Below are 10,902 nucleotides of genomic sequence, written 5' to 3' on the forward strand. Positions count from 1 at the left end.
AGATTAATATGGATGGGGCAAGGGGTACTATGACAGTGGAGAGTGTCTGGCCAGTGATGAGAAGCTGTATTGGCTTAGTGATGGATCAGCTCCCCGGAAGCCTTTTCAAACTGCCTGATGAAACAGCACCCAGTCGTCAAGCTTTTGGTAGCAAGAGGATATGAGGATCTGAACAGAGACCATGACCAACAGTCATTCACTGCCCTTTAGACAAAATGACATTTAGACCACAGTGCCAGATATCAGCTAGGGATGAATTACTGAAAAGTCTTGCCTTCTTATAGGAAGCTCAGTTCATGATATTCAGGGAAATGGGCTTATCAGTTCATCTATAAAACTCATTCCAATTAATTTGCCTCAAGATACCGATTGCATTAATGTCAATGGGTTCGAACTAATTGTTCATGCAAGTCACAAATCACAAGAGACAACATATGACTTTCTCCAAAAAAGATTTATTAAACAGATTTCTTGTTTGCAGCTGCAACCTGTGGAGAAAAAACAAACAGGAATTACATTCTGCATCAAATAAAAATCACACCTTTAAAAAAATTAATAAATGTCTTCAAATCAAAACAATTACTAGCAGTGTTAGTGGGGGGTTATTTAATCATTTCATTGTGCTGCCATGGATCATGAAAATTATCAACTATTTAAACTAATTTTATTCTACAGCAATCAAATGAAAATTCACATCTGTTTACTTAGTTCATTTACCATTATTTTTAAATGTCAGTGTTTAAATGGTCAGTCTGCAACACGAGGGAGCAAGATGCTATCAAAAATGTAATTTCACAGGGACTTGAGAGCAAACAGCTTGGAAGAGAAACTGTTCTTGTTGCTGCCAAAAGAACACCATGAATAGTCTGATAATACATGGCAGAAACCTCACTTGCCAGGGAAAAGCCTCTCTCATAAAAAGTCATCAGAAAGTACAACACACAAGAGATTCAAGAGGAGGTAGGGGAGCCACAACAAGAAGCTTCCTGCCAGCTTTGTGCAGCAGGCAGAGCCCAGCCCAGGTCTGCTCATCTGCATACTGCTCATTAGCATGGGTAAACAAGGAGAAAACTGGTGCCATACGGCGGACTTGCCAAGCATGAAATTCCCTCCTCATGTTTACCCCTTTTACCCTTGGATTATCACAACATTGCTGACTCTCTCCTGATTTTTGACAAGGCCCAAGTGTGATTTGTTTTTTAGTGAAGGCTAACAAACAATTCCAGAAGTGTGCCACACAAGACGCATAACTCAGCCGGCTGGCAGGGGAAAAAAATTTTGCCCAAGGACAACAGCTTTTTAAAAAAAAAAACAAAAAAACCTTTGCATGCCAAAGTGATGGGGGCAATGTACTCCCACAACAGACAAGGTGTCGCATCAAAGCAGAAGAGGACATTTCTGTGATGATCACAGACGCTTAAGGCACCACCCTGAGTCTGTCAGAACGTCACATAAAATGACAGAGTGCATCATACAAAATCAGTCACAGAAAACAACCTTTGCCTGGCCAGCATGAGGTCGTGATGACATTTATTTAACAGCTGAGGAGCCTGATAGTGGACCGTTTCATTTATACCAGCTCCACCAAGCTGGAACTTGGGCCACATGGTATATCAGAGTGATAGTGATACCATAAAAATTAAAAAAAAAAAAAAAAACCTGTCCGGCAGTTTAACCATGCAAAATTACTGTCTGCATGCTCTGTTACGCCAAACAGCTTTGCTGTGCCAAGAGGAGCTCTATTGTAGGTGCCTCATGTTATTTTTTTTTTCTTTATTTTCTTTATTTAGTTTTGAATGGTATGGCCCAGCTACACTGCTACACACCAACTGCTGCATCTGTAATAAAATACAAAAGTACACAAAATGAGGACAAAACAAAAACAACAACAAGCACCTGAAAGAGAATCTCAGAACAGAAAACAAGCATATACTCTTGTTCTGTTGTTTGTCATGAAAATGTACTCGGTAAGGAGGGTGAGAAGCCACAACGACCTCCAGAGCCAGAGATCGACCCAGGAATCCTAGGCTGCTCGCTGCTTCCGATGCGTGGGCGAATGAGTGTCCCCAGAGCCAGCAGTCACTCCAGAGCGCAGTCAGCCCCACCCTTGACACCCTAGCCAATCCCCATACCGGGTCGGGTGCAGGAAACAGCGGTGTGAAAAGCCCTGCCTGCTCCCCTCCCCACTCATCTGGAAGTTGAATGCATGTGTCGGAATATGTGAGTGTTTGAAGTGTAAAAAGTGAGTATGTCTGGATGAAAACTAGAGTGCTACTAAAATTGAGGGGACAGAAGCATGATGAGCATCTGACTGTTGATCAGCAGTGCTCACCCACACCTACCCCCTCAAAACCCTCAATGTCTAAAGTGTAAATAAAACTGAGGTGTAGACAGCAGTGAAGTAGCAAGCGGGGCCACTTCAGTAGTCCCACCACACAACTTCTGGGGTGAATGTCTGCCCCCCCAACGCCTTATGTGTATGGTGAAGTGTTGTTAGCCATAATGTCTACAGTGTAATTAAAAATGGGAGGGTGGCAATGCAGCACAGCAAGCAAAGCCATGTTGATGACCCCACTCATTGTGGCCTATACTCCACACATGCCCCACCCCCAAGAGCCAGGAGACAAGACTGGGGGTAGAAGACTACCCCTGGAAGGAGAAAGCTAGCTAACTGGTTCAGTAAGTACCCCAAGTACCCTTATTTCCCACACCCCACCACAGGGTGGCGGATTGCAGGCCCGGGGGCCTGTGACAACAGCAGCCTGCCCAACACCAACCCCAAGGTCAGCACCCACCACCCAAGTGTGGAAAGCAGCCCCAACACCAGTCAACCACATATACACACATACCACACAAGAAAGGTGACAAGATGAACCGGCCTGAGACTGGGACAAGCTGCTCCCAACCCTCCCATGCCAGACAGGTGCAGGAGAGGCCAGCCACCCGGCTCAGAGCCAGCACCCGCCTCCACAAGCACCCCAAGACCACTAAACAACACCTGCCCAGGTCCCCACCAGCACCACCAACCAGGGTAGACCGACAAAGCAGCAGTCACAGCCCTCCAGCACCACGAAGTCCACAAGCACTCACAGCCCAAAGAACGGGGATCTTTGGCATGTTAGGCGAATGCCTCTACAAATAAATATTACTTAAACAAACCATATCAATTTAGATGCTTTGATTTGGTTTACTATGTGGAAATATACGAAACCATCGACACTACTTACACACTTTCATTGCTTTAAGCTTATTTTATGTTACTGCGTTTGTGTCAATTTGCACATGGATTTGCAAATGAACACCACCAACTTGCATGCAGTACTCCAAAAACTTAAGAGCATGCAGCTCAAAGTGGATGATGCTGTGAGTGGACCAAGTAACGATTGGTTGAGGAGTGGGCCCGAAGACGAAAGGATGCAATAACACAAACAGGAGAAGCAAAAACGTAACACCCCACCCTGTGGCTACAATGGACACTCATTTTTAACTCCCTGTTTCACTGCAGCTCTTTGTACATTGTAACTGCCTTTCTCTGCAGTTTGCTGAAGAACCAACAGACCAGTTGGTTGTGATACTGCCCCAAGATGACAGTAAATGGCTACAACATGCAGACAATACTCTTCACAGCTCTTGGTAGGTTCTGTGTACGACCAACGCAAAAGCGCAACAAAAAAGGGATTAGGGGTTAAGTAGGGTATGGTCTCAAACTCAAACTGCAAGTTGCATACTTGCAACTGCAGCATCTGAACATGAATACTGTGCTAGCAAGCTGCCATTTAGGAATATTCAAACTTGTAGAGCACCTGACTATATTTAGGAGATAGCTAAATTCTAGATGGAGGACAATTTAGTATGCATACAGTACAGCACTACACACATAGCAATGTGTCAACAAAAAAAAAAAAAAAAAAGATCTTATTTGACCACTGATCCTATTGCAACACATGCAACAAAGCTGAACAAAAGACAGTGAGGAGGTGGCAGAGAAAGCAGTCACGACAGCATGTCATGTTAAAACATCACAAGTACAATCATTTGTGTACTGATTAGAGAGATACAGTGCAGATGGTATCATTAGATGGGTCCATCTCATCTGTGTGTTTGGGCTAATTTATTGCTATATTTGCGGGGGGGGGGGGGGGGGGGTGAAGTGTATGAAGACTTCTGAGAAAACTTCAGATGGTTTGGTGGTTTCTAAACAAAAGAAATTAGTTTCTTACCTGGCCAGCAATTCTGTCCAGGTCTCTGGTTCCCTGGGAGGTCAGTCTGCGACCACTGAAATATTAATTTTAAAAAAAAGCGCAAAAATTAGGTAATACAATAGAATACACTCACCTACCTAAATTAGGTAAAAAGATTAATTCAAAAAACACAAAAATACCCAAGTCTTCAATAATGACTTTTTAATGCCACACTGATGACAGCATTACAGTCAGGCGAAGCCATTGAACAATGTTCCATCCATACAACTTCATGTTCTTGCTTCTTTCTACCCCAAGCCAATCAATTAGCCCTCTTGTTACAGAGTGATTACATCTTTACTGCTGTCTCTAAGAAAAATTTTACCCTATGAATTTAGAGATTTCAGTTATCCATACACATGTGGGTTTGTTTCAGATCAGGAAAAGCAACAAAAAGCTCAAGACTATTACTAAGTTTTGCAAGAATGAGTAACAGCAGATGTAGACACATTGGTGTAGGTGTGTACCACTGTGCTCACAGTACCCATAAAACAAAACAATTGAAGGGAAAAAAAAGAAAGAAAATCAATTCAAGACACAATATTGTGGCTGTTCCTTAAGCTCACCGAGTGTCAAAATATTAACTTCTGTCAGTTAACTGGTGTCTCACTGTCTTATCAGCAATAGAAAGCTGTGCAAGAGTATGCTACTTAAGGCACTTAAGCGTAACACTCCATTATTGCAGCCAAGTGCTCATTCTGTGTGCACCAACATTGGTATACAGAGGGTGTCTACAGGTATAAGCAAGTTAACATCTTTTCAACACTCCTCCAGATGAAATTTAAGATCGAATAATATCCATAGTGAATTATACTGCACATGGACAGTTCAAACTAAAATAAACTAGGAACCATTTGTCTATTCCTCAAAGAACAGTGATGTGACCAATGTGTGCAAGATGCAGCAAAACTTAATTTTGGACAGTTTAAAACTTTTTAATGCCCTTAAGAAATGTGTGTTAAATACATCTGAAATATTTAAAGGATATCTAGATATTTAGGTAGTGGTGAAGGGGTAGGAGTTATTAACTAAGGCAGTTGTCTTAAGATTGATAGATCAAATGGTAGGTCAACATGCTCTCATCCACCCAAATTCTCTCTGGTTGCACAGCATTAAGGAGAAAAGCTACATCAATAGCCTCTGCAGTATTTAACAATGAGGCTACCCAACGTTTACTTGGAGTCTGCACCCAAGTAACTTATATCATTGTCTAAAAATTCAGTATTTCTGCATTTTGTGAAAAGTGACTTTTGAAAAACGGCACATAAAAGCTCAACAAGGTATATAATCTAAAAATAAAAAGGCCAACTTGTCTGCATCGGGATGACATATTATAACAGGCAACCGGAGGAACATCCAGTGAAAGCTTTGACAGCTCCAGCTATACCTACACCCACACTAACTAAATGTGACTGCTTTTGCAGCCTCCTTTGAACAAAGCAGAAAAAAAAAATGACTGACACAAGCCCTGTTAGCAGTACTATTCAATATTTCTTGTGCTGTATCAACAGGCTCAGAAAGCTTTCAGAGAAGTTTTGAACTTACATATTCTGTGTATGAAAATGGATCCCTTGTCAAAACCTCACTAAAATGCCTGAGTTTTGTTAAGGCAGACTAATATCAGTATGTATGCCCTGTTCATTGACCTAGTGCTCCACTGTGCCCTTGCAGCTCAGTTAGGCCTTTCTCATTCCATCAAAATATGATTAACATTTGTGAATAAATTCAGAATTATAAGAAATGCCTACAATTCCTCTGTGAATTAATTATTTCACCCACCTCTACACACCATGCATGCACCATCTTATTCATGTTATCAGCTTCTTTGACTGGCTTTAAATGTTAAGCCGTTTTCACACATGAAACACACACAGAAGGAGATAGCCCTTGTCCTGTGCTTTCTGGATAAAGCAACCAGGAGGCGGGACACATATAGCCACTCACTCATTGAATTCAACAAATTATTCTTTGCCTTATCAGAAGTTGCGTGAACTGACAGGTTCGTCAGACATCAGTGTTTTTGCATGCACCACTGTGAGATAATATCCAGAAAAGTTTGGGCTGCAGTGTTTGTGCAAAGAGGCTTTAAGGTTTCATCCAACAAAAGAGAAGCACTCACCCATTGGGATCCTTCTCAATCATCTTAAGCAACTCAAGAGCCTGCAGCACCTTGCGAGCCACATTTTTTGATCCAACACTGTAGTGGGCAGGGCACACGCCGTTCCTCTTACGACCGCCATAGATTTTGGTCATGGAGCCAACACCAGCACCACCACGGAGGTAAAGGTGGCGAACTGTGGATGCTGTGGAAGCACAGAGATGAGAATGTTGCCATATATCATCATTTGGAGTGCAAAACAGCAAACACTTAAAATTTGCAATGCAAATTTTAAGTGTTTGCTAAATCAGGTCAATGGTGCCAAGAAAAGCAAAGCAAATCAAATCTGGACTAAATAGAAAGCAACATGCAGTCTACCCTACTGCTTTCCAAGACCATTTTACAAATAAAAGCAAATGTGCAAATAAAAATTACCCATCTGAAAGCACTTTTAAAGCACTATTTGAACATATAAATGCATGCACCTTGTGGGAATACAAGCCTGAAGCTGTAATAAGTCTCAGTGGAACCTCTGAAAACTTTAGTAAATAATAAAATTAAAAAAATTAAAAAATGACTTGCAAGACTTACCGGCTCTGATGTAGAACCAGTTCTCATCACTGGGGGCCAGCTCCTTGTGCTTACCCAGCTTGACGAGGTCCACCCAATCGGGCACCTTCAGCTTTCCTGACCTGGTGACAGAAAAGGGTCATCAGCATCAACTAAACCACAGCAGTGGGCCACAAGAACACTTTGTCAGAGTGGGCCATTAGTGTCTGTTAAACCAAACAGTCACAAAATTAGACTGAAAATGAGATCACTGAAAAGTAACCTTTTTTTAAGTGGGACACAATGTGTTGGTTGACATGCTTGGAATATGTAGGGCAGAAAACAAGACTTACTTCTTCAGGAAGGCCGCCAGGGCACGGACAAACTCCTGCTGGTTAACGTCTTTCACTGTGACACCTGGCATCTGAATAAGATTTAAAAATTAATTATGTTTACACACCGCAAAACTACAAAAATGGCAATACCATCGATATCCATGCAACTCTTTTTAAAGTACTTGCAGATTTAACTGTTCACCGTCTCAGACAAGGAGAAACCTTAAACGCAGTGCGAATTAGCTTCAACGGGTACAGAACTTAGGCTATCTAGGAATATGCACCAAGAAAAGAAAGTCTACTTTAAAAATATTATGCAGCGCGAAAAATTAGGCCAGGTACACGTGTAGGACTCTCGTTGAAATTACACGCTTTCAACCGGTGTTTTAGCTTCATGTGCGCGAAATAACCGTCCACTCATTCACATTCGGTATTCAATTCTCATCCTCGCGATTTACAAATCAACAAATAAGCACCAGTCCAACCCATACACAATATCGCTCCTGGCAATATGCACATTCACATATTTAAGCAGAGAACACAAAACCAAATCTTAACAATTAGCCACTAGCAAGCAGGCCTCAACGAGGTAGCATGGGGGCAGCCATTACTAACACACTCGGTATGAGGGAAACATTCAAATAAAATTGTCACAAAAATTAATTAATATGCCCAACAACCTCCTGTAAAACCTAATCACTTAAATAATTTCTACTTTATACTCTAACAGACCACGATGAAAGAACGAGCGCTTAAGTTTTGAACACATTTGAGGTTAAATAAGCGAGGAGGGAAAGATTCAGCGTTACCTTGCTTGCAGACAGCGAAGGGAAGAGGGTGGAATGGGGTTTCCAACCCGTGATAGAACGGGCAAATCTCGTTTTTTTACGCGAGACCAGAGTGTTGTTTTTTCCACCGATGCCGCTCACCACAAGTGTCGACCGTCCCCATTTAGAGAAAAACTAAAACATCCTCGACTCACCTCTGTACATCATCTAGACTACTTTATTCTCATTTATACACAAGACATATTTAAAGATACTATTTAAAAAAAACTGGATTATTCGGAAAGAGCATACTACTGCTACAAGCATGTTATATATTCAATACTAAACCTTATTCACCGTAATTCGATTTAAAAAAAAAAACCGTGCTTGTTTTCATTCTTCTGTCCTCAGGATCTCCATTTCCACCTTTAACTGTATCTGTATTCAAAATTATAGTATGTCAAATTTTTGTCTGTTTATATCTGTTACTGATTTGTAGCTTGAATGTCCCTCAATTTAGCTTTTGCCGCTGTCATAGTGCTTGTCCCTTCTGGGAAACAGTGGGAGACATAAATGTCGATCCTACAGTTAAATGAAGCTCATTTGCATAATTAAAAAATTATTTCAAGTACAACAAATTTTTCTGTAGCTCCAGGCTTTGTCTTTTGGTTTACATTCAAGATTTGTATTATTGCAAGCATTTTCAAATGTTCCAGGCTACAAAATGACTGATTTTTTAAAATCACACAGATGGAATATTGTATAAGGCAAGAGATTTTTTTTTTTTTTACATTTTTACTGTACTAACAAAAATATATAAATAAATTTAAAATATGTTTTTGTGAGTCCACAGTCTTATATATTTGTGTGTACCTTATTTACATAGTTCCCCGGCTGGAAGTGGATGTGCTGCCCTTTGCACAAATCAGATGGAAAGGGCAGCCATGCTCCAACATTGACACAATTGATATGTTTGCAGAGACAAGAGAGAGATAGAAGGCAGGTTGATAAGCAGAGGTTTATGAATCAGGTTTATGCTGTCAATGGGGGCAGACAGTTAGAGTGAGAGGTGAGAGGGAGAGATAGAGACAGAGATCCTGGAGGGAAATAAAAAGCAAGCCAAGTCATACAGAAGACAGGTTAGAGCTCGTCATTGCAGGGGCTTCACAACAGGTAACTGTACCTTTTTAATCTAATTCACCTCTTTGGCACTCATTGACTTTTCAACTCTTTCAAATTGACTGTCACTGGGATGAAAAGTTTGGCCCTATGTACTTTCAAAGAGCTTAATTGATTAATTAAGACAATTAATTACACTGGGAGTGTCCGGCTACCAATTTGAATTGAAAACTCACACAAAGTGGATTTGAACTCCGTTAATTACTTCAGTAAATCAATTTTGCTGAGGCCCTTCAAGTAGTAAGACAGGAGAAAACTGTGTAAAATGATTATGAAGTGTTATAAAGAGGTTATTTCAGCCAGACATGATTATTATGGAAGTGACGACTAACACCAAATGTTTCAGAAAGGTCAAACTAATTACATGGAATGGACAGGTGGCATATTGAAGCAGCAAATCTGCTGTTCCAATATTCATTCACTCTGCTTTATGTGAGGCTATTGTTTGAAAATGCACTAAAATTAGCTGTCAATCATTTCTGAATACATTTGCTGAAAATTACTCATCAGGCATTGCGCACTCGTGTAATTGAGTGTCAGTGTTCATGTATTTACGCACAAATGTTTGTGTTTCAAGAAGTATGTGTATGTGAATGATGGGCCAGAAGGAGAAAAGAGGCGCATTAAAGACCAGAACAAGGCGAGAGAAAACAACGTGTTAACTGTATGTTGCCACCCAGCTTGGTGCTTGTTGCCCTGTGTTTGCATGGTACTCACATCCTCCATAGAGAAGTTCTGTCAAGTCTGGTCTGGCTTGACCTTTTCACTCTCCGGGCACGTTTACAGCTCTCCAATACCTATCAAAATATCTACTCCCTCTCCGCCTGTTTCTCTGCCCCTAGCACAAACTTGCATCACATTCTAAATCCTTCTACAACTGTACTTTTCTCCCTCTGCTGAGTGTTTTTAGTATTCTGACCCACAACCCACTGCTTAACCTTAAAATTTCCTCCATCTGTTGTCACTCCTTTCTCATTTATATTCTCTCTATTCTTTGTCTTTTCTCTATATGTTTGACAATTCAAGTAAATGCTCCAGGAGCAGTCTTCACTTAAAGAGTCACGTGGGAACACAGGGCAGAGGTGACAAGTAGAGTGGGAGTCTTGATTTGCATAAAAGCATGAATATCTTATCTTCTTTAATGTATTTTTACCCACATCACTGTCATTAATTTTTTTCCAAAACTGTAATTCTGAATGAAATATTTTTGTCTCTTTTATAAATCTCCCTTCAGACATGGAATTCATTTGGCTGTATTCCCTTTGCCAGTGCACATTGTCTGTATCTGTAATTGTGGTGAGTGTGAGGCTTTGCATGGCAGTCACTGGCAAGGGTACCATGGTTGATGTCCAAGAGCAATCGCAGAGTGCCAGGCCCCAGCCTGGGAGTGTCTCATGCTGTCTTCGGCTGTGTCTGGGCTGCGTGGGGGCCATAGGAGGCGCGGTGGAAGTCCCTGTAAATGTGTTGCTCAACCTGCGAAGCCCCCAGTGTTTGTACACCTGCATAACCCTTGTGTGCAGCCCCTTGCTGATCAGGCAGTTTACAATGTTCCTGTTAGTACTGCTTACACTGGACGCCCACCTACACCATCATTTGGCAGACAGGTGAGTTTAACCGTTTAATCAGGAGAGGAAAAAACATACAAATCTTTAATGTGAGTTAAAGCAGAAATGTGTGTGTGTTAAAAACCAGCAATATAAAAAAAAAAAAAAATTCTTACATGAGTTTTATTT

At 41.1% G+C, this 10,902-nt stretch overlaps 1 protein-coding gene across 1 annotated transcript; it reads right to left on the minus strand.

Annotated features, from left to right (window-relative positions):
* Window positions 1–435: 435 nt before the first annotated feature.
* On the minus strand, window positions 436–8,110 carry rps19 (ribosomal protein S19). Its single transcript, XM_030750423.1, has 6 exons — window positions 8,033–8,110; window positions 7,242–7,312; window positions 6,931–7,031; window positions 6,361–6,544; window positions 4,221–4,275; window positions 436–488 (listed from the first exon to the last, which is right to left on the minus strand). Exons 2-6 carry the CDS (start codon window positions 7,310–7,312, stop codon window positions 459–461), a joined length of 441 nt encoding a protein of 146 aa, XP_030606283.1. The 5' UTR covers window positions 8,033–8,110; the 3' UTR covers window positions 436–458.
* Window positions 8,111–10,902: the final 2,792 nt, after the last annotated feature.

This window comes from Archocentrus centrarchus, chromosome 16 (genome assembly GCF_007364275.1).
Source record: "Archocentrus centrarchus isolate MPI-CPG fArcCen1 chromosome 16, fArcCen1, whole genome shotgun sequence".
NCBI classification, from domain to species: domain Eukaryota; kingdom Metazoa; phylum Chordata; class Actinopteri; order Cichliformes; family Cichlidae; genus Archocentrus; species Archocentrus centrarchus.